The 19,005-nt window shown below is 38.1% G+C and overlaps 1 protein-coding gene across 9 annotated transcripts in view; it reads left to right on the top strand.

The window, feature by feature from the left end:
- The window catches only part of NUMA1 (nuclear mitotic apparatus protein 1), a 106,555-nt gene that overhangs the window by 63,456 nt on the left and 24,094 nt on the right, over positions 1-19,005 (top strand). For all 9 annotated transcript variants that reach the window (XM_007491052.2, XM_056795046.1, XM_007491051.3 and 6 more), the window contains 3 exons: positions 10,343-10,428; positions 14,186-14,265; positions 18,523-18,605. In XM_007491052.2, coding sequence (XP_007491114.2) covers positions 10,343-10,428; positions 14,186-14,265; positions 18,523-18,605 — 249 coding nt within the window. The remainder of the gene's footprint in view (positions 1-10,342; positions 10,429-14,185; positions 14,266-18,522; positions 18,606-19,005) is intronic.

The following is a 19,005-nucleotide window of genomic DNA, read 5'->3' on the forward strand; positions in this document are numbered from 1 at the left end:
AAACTTTGAAAGAACTATATGGGATAATGAATAGCAAAATAAGCAAAACCAAGAAAACCTCCCAGACAGCTACAGAATTCATACTAGAAAAGTAAATTGTGAAAGTTACCTCCAAAGAATAAACTGAAAAATGGAAACATGAAAGACTCAATTTATATGAACACGTCTTTCTCTCAGACAGTGCATTCTATGATCTGGGGAAGGTGGAGAGGGGCTGGGACACTTGTGGATAAGTTTTGTTAATTAAAGAAAAAATTCAGTGACATTGGGAGGGAAAAAAAGATTCGATATGGACCCAGCAAAAAAGACTGAGCAGGAATGAATGACCAGACAGAAGGTTCCAGAGTTGACTTTGTTTCTATTAAATTGAATTATTGGAACAAGACAGCTGTACTTCGTTATGCAAAAAGAGAATATATACACATGTGTACGCAGATAGTTCTTATTTTATATAAATTCACATAATATAAATTCAACTAGTGAAAGAATTTTGAAATTGGCATTCTTAAAAAAAAATTTTTTTTTTTACCTCTTGCCTTCTGTCACTACCAAGTATCAGTTATAAGTCAGAAGAGTGGGAAAGGCTAGGCAGTTAGGGTTAAGTGACTTGCCTGGGGTCATATAGCTAGTAGGAAGTGTCTGAGGCCAGATTTGAAATCAAATCCCATCCAATTCCAGACCTAACTAACTGTCCACTGAATTATCTACCTGCAGCTCTAAAAAATCTTGATCAAAATTCCTTATACAAATCAGACATATGATAAGGACAGTGTAAACAATGGCAAAAGCTCTAAGTCAATTCCTACATGTCTGCAGGCAGTAAGTGATCCTGTGCCTCTCCCTGTGTTCAGTGGTGATCCTTACGTTTTCACACTGACTGACTGCAAACATACTGGAGGGAAAAAGTGAGTCATCTCATAAGTGTAAGCCAGTAGACTTTGTTATATAGGCTAAGTGAAATGGATAGGTAGACCATATTCAGATTACAGACAGGTCTGTTGAATAATCCACTTAAGTAAAGCAAAAATGAGAGAGCGTGTTTAAGAAAATGTATCTTAGAAGTATTATCTCATACATATCAGCAAAAATAAAAACACTTTTGCTGATTGAATGGGTGAAAAAAGGTACTATTCATTTATTGCTAATGAAATTGCAAGTTATCAGAATTTTTTTTAGCTAATAATTTAATTGTTGCACATGTTAGTCAAAATAAAGTTTGACTAACAAAACTATTCAGAGATATTTGTAGGATAACATTCCTAGAACTGAAGAAAGCCTGGTAGGAACCAGTATAGGGGGAAAGTTAAACAAAATCGTAAAAGTTAAATAAATTGTATATATTAATGAATATTATGTATAGTTAATACAGTTCAGTGATACAGTTAAAACCAACCAGTATATGGAGTTTGTGAAGACATCTGGAAGGAACTTTATGAAATAATTCTAAATGAAAGAGGGGGAAAAGCAGAACCAAAGGATAGTATGATCTTAACTACCACTGTGTAAACAGGAAAGTAAATGGGAATATACAAAGAAAAAAAATTGCTGAAACTTAAGTGAAACAACTAAAAAATTATGACATTTTCTGTGTTGAAATTTAAACTATTATACTGAAGTATTACTTGAGTTGTCTAATTATTCCATTGGTATTATTTTAGCCTCATCAATAAATTTATGTTTCTCAACCCTTAGCAAACACCTAAAAAATAAATGCATTCTGATGGCATCATTTCTGCAATTAAATATTGACCCAGTTCCAGAGTATTATAGTCCTAGACTAGAGGGAACCTAAAGGTCTTCCTCATTTTACAGTTGAGGCAACTTGGACTCAGAAAACTTAAGTAACCATGTAAGTTTCAAGAACTAGGAATCTATTATAGATCCTCTGATTTTAAATCCAGTAATTGAGTCTTGAGAATACTGCCACTAAAAATTAGTTTAATGATTATGCAGAGCCTATTGTAACTTATTTGTCACAATACTTACTAAACTTATTGTAAAAGTTTACAGAAATAAATCAATCAAATTTTCTGTAGCTTTATCTCTCCTAATATTTAGCATATCCCCAAGTACAAAAGTGCCTGATACACACTCAGGGACTTCATTTGGCCTGTAACACTCTTTTTTTTTTTAAACCCTTACCTTTCGTCTTTGAGTCAATACTGTGTATTGGCTCCAAGGCAGAAGAGTGGTAAGGGCTAGGCAATGGGGGTCAAGTGACTTGTGCAGTGTCACACAGCTGGGAAGTGTCTGAGGCCAGATTTGAACCTAGGACCTCCCATTTCTAGGCTTGGCTCTCAATCCACTGAGCTACCCAGCTGCCCCCAGGCCTGTAACACTCTTAAGTATGACCCAAACATTAAAATGTAATTGGGAAATATTTAACAAGATAAGTAAAAATACAGTAAACCATAGGTAATGTTAATATGTGGCTTTCAAAGTCAGTATGTACAGAAATCTTTACATATGATTAGTTGACTTTGAGTTTGACCACAGTGGCCAAATGGGCCAAATATGTCAGGCAGTAGACAAAAACAAAGACAAAAAGAACAGACTGATGAAAGGAGCTAAAAGTCTATTGAGCAGATGGTGTATATTTGTATGTCAACGATGGTGACACTATGGTATACATGCCAAAGATGACATGCAAAGTGCTCTCTGTAGGCATGCATGCTGCCGTCCATCCTACTCCCCCCATCTACTGAGCCACTCCCCCATTCCCCCTCCAGTGTGCCTGATGGCATTTTTTCACATCATCCTCCCCTCTGCCCAGCAGCCCAATGGGAGCACTTCCTCCCTCTTCCTTGTGTGAGGGGGGAGGGGGGTAAACTAAAAAGTTTGCCATCACTGGTATATGTGGATAAAAAATAAACACAAGGTAATTGGTGGGGGGACATTGCTGGTTGAGGAGGAAGATCTCCACCTGGATGGTAGTGCTTAAGCTAAGTTTGGAAGGAAAGAAGGGAACTTAGCAGAGGAGGTGAGGAAAGAGTGCCCGCGAGGCATCAAGTCAGTCATTGCAAAGGCAGAGAGATGGCATGGGGGACATATGAGGACTGACTAGCAAAGACAGTCACAATATATAGAGAAAGGGGAATAATATGTAATGGGCCTGGTTATGAAGTACCAAACAGAAGTTTCTATTCTAATGTGTGGAACCACTGATGCTTAATGAGTTGGGGAGGGACCGTAGGTACATCACTTTAACCCTGTTTGCTTCAATTTACTCATCTGTAAAATGAGCTGGAGAAGGAATTGGCGAACCACTCCACTATTTCTGCCATGAAAACCCCAAAAGGAGTCATGAAGAATAAGACTCCACTGAAGCAACTGAACAGCTGGTCAGATTAGTAGTTAAGAACTTTGGTCACAATGCAGTAGGGAGAGGCTTGAGTAAGGGAGGCCCATTTTGTAGACCAGGCGAGAAGTGTTGAGAACCTGAAGTGGGATTACAGCCATGAGTATATCAATACTAGCTTTATTGTCTTTATCATTCTTATACTAGAAAGATGGGGATGAATGCAAGAATTTTTTAAAAATTCTTTCTGTATTAGTAGCAATTCTAAGACAAAAGGGTAAAGACTAGACAATTGAGGTTAAGTAACTTACTGAGGATCCCACAGCTAGGAAGTGTATGAGGCCACATTTGAACCCAAGACCCTTCCATCTCCAGGCCTGGCAATCTATCCACTGTACTATTTAGCTGTCCCAAATATAAGACTTCTTGTAGAGATTAAATCAACTAAATTTAGCAGCTGAGAAGTGAGGGGCAGTGAAAATTCAAGGATGATAGTAAGATTGTAAAACTGGGTGACTAGAAGGATGGTAGGGAGTCCTCTTAACAGTATGAGGAATAGTATCAATTCTTAATAAAATTTTTTTGGTGGAATAAGTTCAGTTAGATTGTAGTTTCTTTAAGTTATGGCTCTGTTACATACTGGCCATGTGACCATAACCTCTCCAAGTCTTAGTTTCCTCATCTGGAGATTGTAATCATTGCCCTGCCTACCTTACAGTTTTGATGTGAAGATTAAATGAGATCTAGCTGATGTGGAAGTTAGTTCTTGATTTTTGTTATAAAGATTTTTTCTATTTCTTTTTTGATGGATGAGTGGGAGGGGAGAAAAGTTAAATTTTTTAAAAATCGAATGAAGTAATGTATATAAGTAATCAGAGATTGTATATATATATTTTTTACCAGTTTTAAAAAAATACTATCCTTACAAAAGCTCTATGAGATAATAATAATTGTTTTGTTTAAAAAATTACGAATATAAAATTTTAAAAGAGTAAGCAATGAACTACAATTCAGAAATATTCTGTAGTAATATTCTTTTTTTTTTTTAGCCCTTACCTTCCATCTTGGAGTCAATACTGTGTATTGGCTCCAAGGCAGAAAAGTGGTAAGGGCTAGGCAATGGGGGTCAAGTCACTTGCCCAGGGTCACACAGCTAGGAAGTGACTGAGGTCAAATTTGAACCTAGGACCTCCCATCTCTAGGCCTGGTTCTCAATCCACTGAGCTACCCAGCTGCATACAAAGCCTTTTCTGCATTATTCGCCAGTAATAAACTTCCTACTTTGACCAAAAGCTTATTGGGGAAAAACTCCAAACTTGATATATTTTGTTCTTGTTCTTAAGCAAATGCCAGTATTTTACAAGACAAAATATAGCAGTAGGTTAAACAGGCAAATTTAGCCACTGAATTAGATGATGTCAGCTAAAACAACTTGAATATCATTGTTTTTATTCTATTAAGGGAGACAAAGCTACAGATGTTTATTAAAGGGCTATGGTCCCTACGCTATTCTCCATGTTGGAACTGCAAATACAAGGGGAAAAAAATGACTTGCCTCTGCCTCTCTTCCTCCCAGAGTTTCTAATAGGGGAAGACATAAACAGAAGAGAACTGATGGGTGGTACCCTTCTGGGGCTTGGCATAAAAATCTAGAAAGTCAGGAGAGAATAAAAGCTGGCAGGCCTGAGCCCCTTCCCAAAATGGAGGTCTCAGGAGGAGGGGGCCAGAATGGCAGAGAGAAATTCCAGAGTGGAAAAGTTATAGTCACTGAGGGGTTTGGAAAATTAAAATGAACAAGGGATATCAGGAGACATGAAGAGAGATTCTTATTGTCTTAGAATGCTCATCATTCCTAGCTTTTATTCAGCATTTTACAAATTTCAGTTTTCCTCAAATATATTCTTTTTCATTGTAACAATCCTTTTAGGAGGGAGTTGCATCCACTTGACCTGTAAGGAAACTGAGGTCCAAGGACAAGTAGAAAGTAAATTATTTGGGCCAGCTAGGTGACTCAGTGGATTGAGAGCCAGATCTAGAGATAGGAAGTTCTGAGTTCAAGTCACTTAACCCACATTGCCTAACCCATACCACTCTTCTGCCTTGGAACCCAATACATTGTATTGATTCTAAGATGGAAGGTAAGGATTTAAAAAGAAAGTTAATTATTTCCAAGAATATAATTTCATTCTCCACACTTCTGATCATGCTTAATCCACTACAGGTAGTGGAGGGTATTTTCATAACCATTTTACAGAGGAAATTGAGGTAGTCAAGTTAAGAGACTTCCCTAGGCCACCCAGTTAAAAGATGTCTGAGGCCAGATTTAAACCAAGAACTTTTTTTAAAAGTTTATTTAATTAATTCACAAATATTCTAAATTAATTTAGGATATTTTTCTAGTTCCATGAATCATATTTGTTCTCTCCCCTCCTCCAACCCCCATCCCGTAGCCAACAAGCAATTAATTCCACTGGGTTTTACATATGTCATTGATCAAGACCTATTTCCATATTATTAGTATTTGCACTAGAGTGATTGTTTAGAGTCTACATCCCCAATCATATCCCCATTGAACCATGTGATCAAGCAGTTGTTTTTCTTTTGTGTTTCTACTTCCACAGTTCTTTCTCTGGATATGGATAGTGTTCTTTCTCATGAGTCCCTCAGAATTGTCCTGTATCATTGCATTGCTGCTAGTAGAGAAGTTCCTTATATACAATTGCGCCACAGTGTATCAGTCTCTATATATAAGGTTCTCCTTGTTGTGCTCCTTTCACTTTGCTAAATTCCTGGAGGTCATTATTCCTTTCAGCACAATAGTATTCCGTCACCAACAGATACCAAAATTTGTTCATCCATTCCCCAAACAGAGGACATCCCCTCATTTTCCAATTTTTTGCCACCACAAAGAATGTGGCTATAAATATTTTTGTACAAGTCTTTTTCTTTATGATCTCTTTTGGGGTTTAAACCCAGAATTAATATAGCTGGATCAAAGGACAAGGCAGTCTTTTAACACCCTTTGGGCATAGTTCCAAACTGCCTTTCAGAATGGTTGGATCAATTTACACTCCACCAGTAGTGCATTAATGTCCCAATTTTGCCACATCCCTGTCAGCGTTCATTACTTTGCTTTACTGTCATGTTAGCCAATCTGCTAGATGTGAGGTGATAGCTCAGAGTTGTGTTGATTTGCATTTCTCTGATTATAAGAGATTTTGAATAATTTTTCATGTGCTTATTGATAGTTTTGATTTCTTTATCTGAAAATTGCCTATTCATGTCCCTTGCCCATCTGATCAATTGGGGAATGTTTTGATTTTTTTTTGTACAATTGATTTAGTTCCTTATAGATTTGAGTAATTAGACCTTTGTCAGAGGTTTTTGTTATAGAGGTTCCCCCCCAATTTGTTGCTTCCCTTCTCATTTTGGTTGCATTGGTTTTGTTTGTACAAAACCTTTTAAATTTAATCAAAATTGGTTATTTTACTTTTTGTAATTCTCTTATCTCTTGCTTGGTCTTAAACTCTTTCCTTTCCCATAGATCTGACAGGTAAACTATTCTATGTTCACCTAATTTACTTATAGTTTCCTTCTTTATATTTAAGTCATTCACCCATTCTGAATTTATCTTGGTGCAGGGTGTGAGATGTTGATCTAAACTTAATCTCTTCTATTCTGTTTTCTAATTTTCCCGACAGCTTTTATCAAATAGTGAGTTCTTGTACTAAAATTTGGGTTCTTTGGGTTTATTGAATACTTGCTTGCTGAGGTCATTTACCCAAAGCCTTTTCCACTGATCCTGCCTTCTGTCTTTCTTAGCCAGTGCCATATTGTTTTGATGACCACTGCTTTATAGTACATCCTTCACATTTTTTCTCATTATTTCCCTTGACCTTACTAAAACCCTTAAAAGAAAAAAAAAATTTCCCTCTCTTTCTTATTTACCTTTTCATGTTTCTCTTGAGTTTTGTATTTGGACATCCAATTTTCCATTTAGTTCTGGTCTTTTCTTTACAAATAAACTTGAAAATCTTCAATTTTGTTAAATGCAATACTTTTCCCTGGCTCCCAGTAGTTTATAATCAGTTTTGATGGGTAGGCGATACTTGGTTGTAGGTCCAATTCTCTTGTCTTTCTGAATATCATATTCCAAGCTTTGAGGTGCTTTAGTGTGGAGGCTGCCAGATCCTGTGTAATCCTGATTGGTGCTCCTTGATATCTGAATTGTTTTTGAGTTCGTGAATTTTCTCCTTAGCTTGGAAATTCTTGAATTTGGCAGTTACATTCCTGGGAGTTGACTTTAGAGAATTTAACGTACAGGGTGATTTATGGACTTTTTCAATGTTTATTTTGCTCTCTTGTTCAAGAATATCAGTGCAGTTTTCTTGGATGGTTTCTCTTTATTTCCAGGTTTTCTAGTAGGCCTATGATTCTCAAATTGTCTTTCCTGGACATGTTTTCCAAGTCAACCATCTTCTCAATGAGATATTTCATGTTTCCTACTAATTTGTCATTCTTTTGACTTTTCTTTTTTAATTTTTGCTGTATTGTGAGATCATTAGCTTCTACTTACCCAATTCTAGTCTTTAAAGACTGTTTTTCAGCTATGATCTTTTGATTTTTCTTTTCAGTTTGGTCTATCCTGCTTTTCATGACTTCTAGATCATTTCTGGTCTTCAGTTTGTTTAGCATTTCATTTGATTTCTAGGCTTTTTCAAAGTGGGAGATTCTTTTTTGACTATTTCCCACTTTTCTTGCCAAGTTTCTTCTGTCTTTCTCACATTTCATTCATCATCTCAAATCTGAGCTTCTCCAGAGCTTTTCACCAATTTCCATTATTTTTGGAAGGTTTGGATATGTTTGCTTGTTTGTCGTCCTATGCTGTCTCCTATGTAGTCTGGGATTTTTCTCTATAGAAATCATTGAGGGTCAAGGTTGTTTTCTTGTTTGTTTGTTTGTTTGTTTGTTTGTTTTTGGTAGTTGCAAATTGTAATTCCTGGGTATTGGTGGCCATTTCTGTACTAGTTCGTTCTTCCCTTCCCAGTCAGAAATCTGAGTGAGGAGGGCAGGCTCTCTCTCTATGGAACTATGGAGAGGTTTTTTTTTGCCCAAGGCTATTTTTCAGTCTCAGCTGCATCTGTTTTGCATAACCTCTCTCTGCCCTATCTCCATGCCCAATCTCTGTGTTCCTCTGCCTCCTGGGGTCCCAAGTCTCATTGCTCTCTGGGGTAAGTTTGTGGGGTCCTCAGTCTCCCAAGAACTGTGCTCACTCTCAACTCTAGCACCTTAGGTAGAGTGGGGAAGGGGTGATAAGCTTGCACTTTGGTAGGAGCACCTTTACCCCCTTATAGTGTGGAAATGCCCAAACCCTGCCTACCTTCAAGACTGCATCCTATGGAGGAGTGATGAGCCCCTTCACTTGTGTGATTTTGACCTTTGTCCTTTTGAGGTGCTTTATATTGGTAGGTGGTGAGGAGAACAAGTCCCTTGCTTTTACTCTGTGGCCATTTTAGCCTGGAAGTCCCTAAACCAAGAAGTTTCTGACAACAGTGTAAATGAAAAGAATAACCTTTTAAACTGTGAACTCTTTGTAATTATAATGACTAGAGAAAAGTTGAAAAAAATGTACTTACCTCTTTGCAGAGATGAGGGATTTTGACTGTAGAAATGTATGACACTTCATATTTTGCTTCATTTTGTAGAACTCCTTTTTCATCTCTATTCTGTTGGACAGGAAAAGGGCAAGAAAATATTCAGAAATGGAAGGTCACTAAATTGCAGAAAATGTCAATAAGAAGTTCAAAAATAAAGCTATTAAAAATAAGGGTTTGGCTAGATGACCTCTGAGCGCCTCTAAATATATTATCCTATTGTATATGCTAAACATATACAGAAATTTTTTTCTCCTCAGAGTTGAAAGGGTGGGAGGGACCTCAGAAGCCATCTATTCCTACCTATTCTTGATGCAATCTCCTCTCTATCATTCCCAAATAAATGGTCTACCTTGGTTTGAAGACTTCTAATGAAGGGGAAACTCAATACCTCTTAAGAAAGTCCATTCCACTTTTGTGTAGCTCTTAGAAATGAAGAGAGAGAGGTTTTGCAGGACTTGTGGACCAAGATGCAAGAGAAGATTCCAACAGAATGTCCCTGGTTGGTGACAGTTTAAGCTGACCGGGGGGGGGGGGGGGGGGGGGGGGGGGACTTTGTCTCTTCCTGGAAGACACTTTTTTTTTTTTTCAGTTTCCCATCCTATTATCCCAATAAACCCCTTGACTGAAAAAGCAACTGGAGTATCTTTATAGTTTACTCAGGAGGGAGGGAAGAAGCAAAAGCTTCAAGAAGATTTGGGAGGTGAGGGAGGCAAAAGGGAGAGGTTCTTTAAGGGAGGAAGGGGGTTAGGAAATAGATTGATCCATCAGCGATCAGTAAGGATCAATAGGCAAACCCCAGAGTAAACCCCAGGGCATTTCTTTATAAGTAGTTCCCCTGTGTACCAGTATCCGTGTGTGGTGGCATCCCTCAGCATTTCTGTTTTCCCTCCATTACATATAAGCAGCCTCAGGTCCCTATAGGCAGCCCTCTCTAGTCACAGCCAGAAAACAACAGTCATTGCTGAAGAAACAGTTTCCCCTCTGTTTACCTCTCCATTTCAACAAGTAAAAGTTTCCCTCAGCTTACATCTTTATTACACAGGAAAAGTCTAATTTTTTAATAGCCCGTCAGATACTTGAAAATCATTATCATGTTTTCTCTAAGTCTTCTATTCTGCAACTTAAAAATCACCAGCCTTCACCAATCTAAATATGGTATGATCTTGATGATCTTCACCCTATCCCCCAACTCATATCCAGCCATTTACAAGTCTTTTTGATTCTTGCTTCACAATATCACATGTCTGTTCTCATCTCTCTGCTCACACAGCCCCAGTAGTCAGTAGAATGGTGCAAATATTGACCTGACCCCAAAGCCTGAGGTCTTTGAGACACCTTGTTAATTTCAAATGACTCCTGCTTTATCTGGCTATTCTCTATCTTGCAGGTGAACAGCCTACAGATTGCTGAACCTGTGACATCAGTGCTAGAGCTCCAAGACTGCAACATCTTTATCCAGATCATCAACCGCATGTGAGTAGGAACCATTCCCATCCCAAGTGACTTTAAGGGAAGCATGGGGCTCCTAGGCTGGGGACTACATAAAAATGGAACACAGTGCCCAACAGGTCCTCCTTCTCCAGTGACTGGTCCAAGCATTGGCTAATTCTAGGCATTGGTTGTCCATACATAGGTGATTAGAAGAGTATAGATTGCTTCGTGCAAGAATTAGGTAAAGGAACTAAGAACTTTAGCATAAGTAAAAACATTTGAGGGTTGAAATTGGCTCAATGTCTTCCAATATATATAAAAGTCTTAATCTGGAGAAAAGGCATTAAAATGCTTGACCCTTGAGGATAGGACAGCAAATGATAATTCTTGATGATTTCTGTGAGCTGACTAGGAAGAAGGTAGTCTAAGATACACATCAACCACACACTTCATTGAACTTAGTTGTAGTGAGATTGAATGTGAGAAGAGAGAGATCCTCTTGTCCAAAGGTGTTAAACACTCGGCCTTTGGGCTAAAACATAGCTAATATTAACACATGGTTTTTTAAATCAACATATGGCCCACAGGGATTCTTATGCACAATGTATTGGCCTCCATTTCTAATTGTGTTGGACAACACTGATCTATTCCATCCCCTGCCCTTCCTCCACCTATTTTTTTGCATAAGGAAACTTAAGGTGTTGGGGGGAAGTGAATGGCCTAAAAGGTCATACAGATAATATGTAGCAGAGATTGGATTCAATCCCAGGTCCTTTGATTCTAAATTCAGGAGTGCCTAGGTGCTTTAAAAGGCTAGTTGGCAAAGGGTTAATTATCCTGTGTTTTCCACTTTGCAAATGCTATTCCTGGAAGTTTATCAGAAATCTTGTTCAGACCAACATCTTTTGCCATATGGATACAAAATAAGTTAAAAGTAGATATACTTTTTTAAAAAGTATATCTGTAGAGAATTCTTAAACAAAACCTAAAGGAGATCCTAGATCATTTCATTAAATGAAAATGGAAAATATTTTGCATCAATAAAATCTTTGCATCAAATATCTTTTACTAGCATCTGATATTCACAAGTATATAGGAACTAACACAAATATATAACCATAGCCTTCCCAAATTGATGTCCTCAAAAGAGATGAACAATTTTAAAATGAAGATTCCAAACTGTAAACAACTATATGAAATATTTTTCCATATCATTGATTTTTAGTGCAAATCAAAACCATTTTTGAGATTTTACTTCAAACCCAGAAAATTGGCAAGTTTGTCAAAATAATAATAGGTCAGTATTGGAGGGGTTGGGGAAAGACAAACACACTGTTAAACTATTGATGGACTTGTGAATTGGCCCAACAGTTCTGCAAGCAATTTGAAATTAGACTTAGTCCCCATCTCTCCTCTGTCTTGTTTATACATCTAGAGTGTCATATCCAATTTTGAAGACATATTTATTGTAGGTTCTTTAGAAGAGGACAAAGTGGTGAGGTTACAGAGCATTAAGACTGTGCAAGGATTAAAGGACCTGGAAATATTATTATCTATCAGTCTAGATATCTATTAGTCTAGAAAAGATTAGAAATTTAAGAGAGCCATGATTCCTGGCGACAAGCATTCTGATGGGCATATATTTGCAACTTGGATGAGAGTTATTTTGTTTGACCTCAGAGGTAAGAATTAGGAATGAAAGAGGGAAAATGAGAAAGAGGAGGGAGGTGGGTTTGACTTCATACTCTCTGAGCTTATAGAATCAGAGATTTAAAGTCAGCCAGTAAGGATGCCTTGAGCATTGTGCTAAAAGCATGATAAGAATACAAAGACACATGATCTCTGCCTGCCAGGAACTTATAGTAAAGTATACCAAACACAGAATGTTCTAAGTGCAAAACTTTGTGGCTCTGATTGTGACACAGTAGTTCAGAGACAAGAAATATGACTTGGACTATTGTACAGAGGCTTTCTGGAAGAAGTGGGTTTTGAACTAGACCTTGAAGGATGGTCAGTAAGATGGAAGAGGAAGACATTCTAGTTTGGAGCAGAGAAAACATATAAGCATAAAAGTCTTTAAGGTGGAACAAGCAGAAAGGATCTTGTTGAATTTTAAAGCTAAACATCTTTATCTGTTGTGATCAGCAAAGCTGTTTGTTTTTACTCTGATATAAGAGCTCCCCCTGCTGCCTTCCTTGTTGTCTTGGTTGGCTTTGTTCCCTGTTTTGTACAGTCTACAAAACCAGTGAGAGACAGTGGGAAAATAGTTGTGCTCATACCCAAATTCTGGGGAAAATATCTAACTCCATGGGCTTGTCACAAGTTCTGTTTGCCTTCAGCCTTGTTCAGTGGCAGAACTTTTCCCTGACTTTCCAGAGCCTTTCTTCTCTGTTCAGTTATTTTCAGTTCTTGGTCAAGTCTCCTGACTCCATCAGCCCCCTTTCAGTGTTGTCATTGGCTATGTCCAGGACTTCTAGTGTCCTATCCTTTCTTCTATAACTTCAAGAATCATTGGTCCAGCTTCCCACTCAAATTGAGGGTTAGGGGAATTATAAGATTTTGATGAAGTATCTCTTAGACATTTAGTAGCTGAAAAAGAAACCAACATAGATAGTCATAATAAACAATATTACATGGTTAATAATCCTAAATGCACAAGAACACAAATCCAAAAGGCAAAGACTTTTATTGACTGAAGGGTTTTGACAAAAGCTTCCTGGAATAGGTGATACTTGAATTGTATTCTAAAAGATGGATACGAAATTTAGGTAAAAAGGAGGACAAAAGACATTCAAAATGAATGTACAAGTGTTTGAGAAAGCAGAAAATTGCCCATTTAAACCAGATTTAAGAGCAACTAATATGAGATAAGACTGGAAAGGTAGGGTGGTGCCAAGTTATACAGCTCCCTGAATACCAACCAGAAGACTTTCACATTAGTTAGTAGTGAGCCACTGAAGACCTATGAGCAGAAAGTGACTTAAGTAGATCTAATACTCCACTGAGCTTCCACATATTGGGAGATAGACTATGTACATCTGGTCTCTGCCTTCCCCAGATCATAAAAATGTCTCTTAAAGACTTATATTTGGTTGCAGCTAGGTGGCTCAGTGGATTCCCTCAGACACTTACTAGTTATGTGACCCTGGGCAAGTTACTTAATTCCAGTTGCCTAGTTCTTACCATTCTTCTGCTTTCGAACTGATACTTAGTATTGATTTTTTTTAAACCCTTCTGTCATAGAATCATTACTGTGTATTGGTTCTAAGGCAGAAGAGCAATAAGGGCTAGGCCTTAGGGGTTAAGTGACTTGCCCAGAGTCACACAGCAAGTGTCTGTGGCCATATTTGAACCCAGGACTTCTTGTTGCTAGATCTGGCTCTCAATTCATTGAACCATCCAACTGTTTCTCCTAGTATTGATTCTAATGCAGAAGGTAAGGGTTTAAAAAAAAAAAGACATATCTGAAAGTAACCTTAGAGAGTCTAGCTTAGCTCTAACAGCACTTTGACTATAACATCTTTAAAGCGTGACTATCCAGCCTCTCCTTGAAGAACTTCAGTGATGGAGAACTCACTAGTTCATCCCTCATCTTTCTTTCCTCAGTAAACATTAATTGAGAAAGGTAAAAATGATGTGAATGTTAGGTGAATTGCTTCTTATTCTCTCTCCCAGAAACAAGTACAGGACTGGCCTCTCTGTGGGACTCGGGCAGGCCAGGACTGGGGGAATGGACATTTGGGGATAGAATGGAAAAGTTACCTAAGCACTTTTGTCTTAATGCTTCTTCTATTTCTAGCCATGGCACTGAAGAGGGGCAGCAGATCCTGGAGCAGCCTCTGCTGGACAGACTCAACTTCATCGCCAACTTTCTGCAGAGTGAGTATCTTTCCTCTCTTGTTGGAGAAGGAGTTTTCATTTTCTTACCCTTTGGGGATTGGGGAGCCAGAAGGGGGGGAGGTCACAGGGTTCCTTGGAGAGAGGAGAAGACTTCAAAAACCTTTTTTAAATGAAAGGAATAAGTGGGAGAGAGTTGGCTATGATTCCATAGCTGTCCCTCAAGACTTAGAAACATCTCTACTAGGATATACAGATGTATGAGAGCGAATGTCACACTATACAGGGTTTTCCTTCCCCCATCCCTGAGCAAAGCAATGAAAGACTGGTATCTCTTGGTACTTTCTTGGACACAACTGTGAAGAATCCACAGTTGTGTCCAAGAAAGTAACCAAGCATATCCCTCCCATTTTGCCTCTTGAATGTCACTTTCTTCACCTCTAAAAAGGAGGGTATCTGCCTTCCTTTCTTTACTGTGTTGTTGGAGAAGATGAACTGGAACAAATAAAATGTTTTGAAAAAGTAAAAACATCAAGATAATTTCCATTTTGAGTACTTTTAAGGTTCAAAGAGTATTCTTCCCAATAACCCTATTAGGAAGGTCATTCAATATTGTAATTCCAATTTTATAGCTGAGGAAACTGGCTCAAAGATATTATCTAACTTGCCCTGGTGTCATAGGCCAATGAATTGTGGAACTATGACTCCAACCCAGGATTTGTGATTCTTGGGCCAGAGCACTTTCTATTATACCACATTGTCTTTACTGGCTTTAGTCAGTTCATTTTAACCACTGGATTTATTAACTAAATGTAAGCATTTATTAAATGCCTACTATGTGCAAGGATGTTCTTGTAGATCCTGGAGGCAGAAAGACAATAACCAAACAGTCTCTACACTCCTTCAGAACACCCATGATCAGGACATTCTACTAAAGAAACACCACAAGTATTCATTTGAAAAGGAGTACACTAGCAGCTGGAGGATATCAGAGAATATAACCCCTGAGAAAGGCTTTGAAGGGAGCAGAAGATTTGGAGAGGTGGGCACAAAGGAAAGTGCTTTCCTAGCAAAGGAATGGAAGATAGAGTGTGAAGCATCAAGAGCAGCTACTGTTCCTGCTTGACTGGAATGTGACTAGTATGAATAAGGCCAGACTGTGAAGGGGCTTCAGTGTCAGGCCCAGGAATTGATACTTTATCCTAGTGATAATGGGCCACTCATGTTTTTTTAACAGAAGAGGGATTAGGGTCATACTTGTGTTTTCAGAAGATGATTTGTCAGCTTTGGTAAGAATGATTTGGTATGGAAAGGCTCTTAAGCAGAAAGACCTAAGGAATGCGTTATTGTAGCAGAGAGAAGATAAAGGCTTTAGCTAGATTGGTAACCATATCCATGTTGAAAAGGCAATAGATGTGAGATGGTTGCAAATGTTTGTAGTAGAGATAGATTTGAGAAGATGATGGGGGGTTTTTTGGACATGATAAAGTTTCAGATGCTAATGGAATCTCTTAGGCATTATCTAGCTCACAGTTGAAAATTAAAGACTATATATTAAAGAAAAAATATTAAAGCAAAATAAGTAGATTAGGGAGTCATCTGTTTAAAGTTATAATTGAACCCATGAGAACTGGCATGATAATCTAAGAAGAGAATATAGAAGGGAAGAATGTCCAGATTTTTAGAAGGCATCCACTCTTGAGACAACAGGAGATGGATGATGACCCAGCAAAGGAGATCATGAAGAAGCAATCCAAAAGGCAGGAGAAAATATTGCCACTAAAGCAAAGAGAGGAGGAATAAATCTACAGAAGGAGAGAAGGTAGTGGGTTCAAGTTGTGAAGAGGACATGAATAGGATGGGAATTGAAAAAGGTCATTTGATTTAGTAAGTGAAGAGATTTTTTTGGTAACCTTGAAGAGAAAACCCTGCTCCCAGAAATCAGTCTGTAAGTGATTGTTGAGGAGTAAGTGGTAATAAATGCTAGCTATTGATGAAGAAATGGAGAAGAAAGCAGGGAATGCAAACATTTATTTCAAGGACTTGGGCAGTGAAAAGGGAAAGAAGATATAGGATGTAGCTTTAGAGAGCATAGAAGGGTCAAATGACTTTTCTTTTTTAAGAATGGTAGACTTCTGTATGTTTATATGCAGCATGGCCAGAACTATTAGATAGGCAAGGGTTCAAGTTAAAAAAAAAAAAAAGAAAGAGGACATGATTGATAGAACAAGCTCCTGGAAAAGATAGGAGGGAATCAAATCAGGGGCCTAGGAGGAAAGGTTGGCCTCAGCGAAGAGAGAAAGACTTCATCCTTAGGTATGAAATAAAAGGAGGAAGAGATGGATGATAACCTAAAGGGAGTTTTGAGGTGTGAAGTTTGGTCTTAAGTTCTTTCTAGAATCTTGCATTGATACAGAATTCATAACTTTTTTTTAATTACCTTTTATGTCTCACCGCAGATTCTTATGTTTTGTTTTGTTTTTTATAGCAGGGAGGAATGACTAGGTAGAACTATTCCAAGTCAGAGTAGCATTATCATCCTCCTCTCCTCTTTCTCTTCCTCCTCTTCTCCAAGTCAGCTATCTTCCTTAGCTAACCCTGCAAACTCAAGAAGGGAATTCAGGTCATGGAAAAATATTCTAAATTAACTAATTAAGTATAAGTTAAAAAAGGGGGGGGGGCTGTCATTGTTTTGAGAGATGTAAACCTTAAAATTCCTTAGACTTATAAATGTTGGAAATTTCACCATTGGGAAATTTCATACTTGGAAAATTTCTTACTGATAGTCTATTGGAATGTGAACCCCATTGGCATGGGAGGTTCCTCCTCCTCCCTTCTTAAGATTACTTTAGGACAGAAACCTTTTGCTGAACAATGGAAAGGACTTTGACCTATGCTTAAGCATAGAACAGGAATTTCTTTGAGTCATGATTGATTTTAGAATTGATACAATGGAGATACTTGGAATCAATCTCCACCCTACTCAGTCCTAACAGGATTGAGTAAGGGCTGCAGCCTAGATCAAAATTTAATTATTCCAATCTCTACCCTACTCAGGTTAACAGGATTTAGGAAGGGCTGTAGCAAAGGATCAAAGATTTAATTATTTGAAATATGACCTTCAACAGACATGTGCAAAGCCAGAGACCTCTGGGCGGTCCTGGGTTAAGCTAGAGCCTCCATTGGCACAGGGAAATTGATGGAGAGTGATTGGTAGATGTGAGAACTGAGGGGAGGGAACTTGGATGGTTTCCTTAAAGAGAGAGGGGTCTGAAGACTCAAGGTGGGATTGAGGAGTTTGTCTGAGTGGTTGGAGTGTGCTCTGAGAAGCTTGCTCTGAAGGAAGCTGAAGGTGGGGGCCTCTGAGACTGTTTCTCCATTTTGGTCACGTGAGTAATAGGGACTGATCTCTTTTCTTTGCCCAGCTATCTAAGGGCTTGGGCCTTTTGGCCCAGCCTAAACAGAAGGGGTATTTAAGCCCTATTCCCTTCTCTCCCTTTTCTCTCTCTCTATCTCTAATTCCTTTCTTCCTCCTGTTGTAATTAAACTCCATAAAAGGTTGACTGCTGACTTGAGTTTTCATTTAGGAATTACATAGCTGAATTCCTTGGCGACCTTAAATTAATATATATCAGTCTTTTAAAGTGATTTCCTTGTCACAGAGAGACATAAGTATTGCTGGAATTCTATTTACCAATCTGTCAGCTAGTATGTATTGATTGGTGAATGACTTTCATGTATACCATATTTAGAGTCAATTAAAAAAAGTCAAGCATAATAGGCAGCTACCTAAGATAAAAAAAACATGCTCACATATTACACAGGGGTAGAACAGAGAAGAACACTTTAGGATATTACTTTTTTATTAAATATGAACTAGGACACTTGGTATTGGGGTTAAAAGATGTGGGATCAAGGCTTAATTCTGACCTTTATTAGTTTTGTGACCTTGATTCTTCTATGAGCCCAAATTTCCTCATCTGTAGTAATATTTGTACTAACTACCTCACAAGATTGTGAGGAAAACGCTTTGCAAAACTTAAAATTCCATAGTAGTACATACTGTTATTTCAAGTGCACATGCTTTTAATTTTACTCTCTGTTACAGGGAGTTTTCAATGTCACATACATAATAGTAATGACTCAAAGCTTCTGGTAGTCCATAATACACAAGGGGAAATTTTTTTCATGTGTGCCCAAAGCACAGAAGTTTCCTTTGATTCTGGCTATCATATTCAATAGGAAAATTTTAGGTGTACTCACTTGTGCCTTTTTTCTGCCTTTTTTTTGTCATTGTAGAAAACTGCAAACATCGGTCCTCCTCAGAGAGCCTAGTGTCTGTGCAGAAGCTAGAAGATGGGGAGGAGTTGGAGTTGGCCAAGGTAATTAGTGATGAACAAATCTGGGGGAGGGGGGACTGAATCAGGACAGGATCTTTTTGACTTTTAGTCTTAAAAATAAGCAAAGCCTAAACATCTACCTGTCTTGACTAATTTACTCCATTTAGACAAGGAAGGAAAAGAAAGTTTGGTGTAGACATAGCCTCATCTGCCTTCCCACTTGATCTGAAAAGACTCCTTCCAGCTCTGGGAATTATGTTAACTTATCTCAGGGACAGGTCCTGGATATCCCAGGGGCATCTGAGGAACAGGAGAAGGAAGGAGCCAGCAAGTGGACTTTGCTAAAGAATTAAGGCAGTGTTACCTTCCTGTTTTAACTTAAGACTATTTATTTTCATTTGGCCTCTCAACTTCTTTTGCTTTTCTTCTGGAAGGAGGAGAT

This window comes from Monodelphis domestica, chromosome 4 (genome assembly GCF_027887165.1).
Source record: "Monodelphis domestica isolate mMonDom1 chromosome 4, mMonDom1.pri, whole genome shotgun sequence".
Lineage (NCBI taxonomy): Eukaryota > Metazoa > Chordata > Mammalia > Didelphimorphia > Didelphidae > Monodelphis > Monodelphis domestica.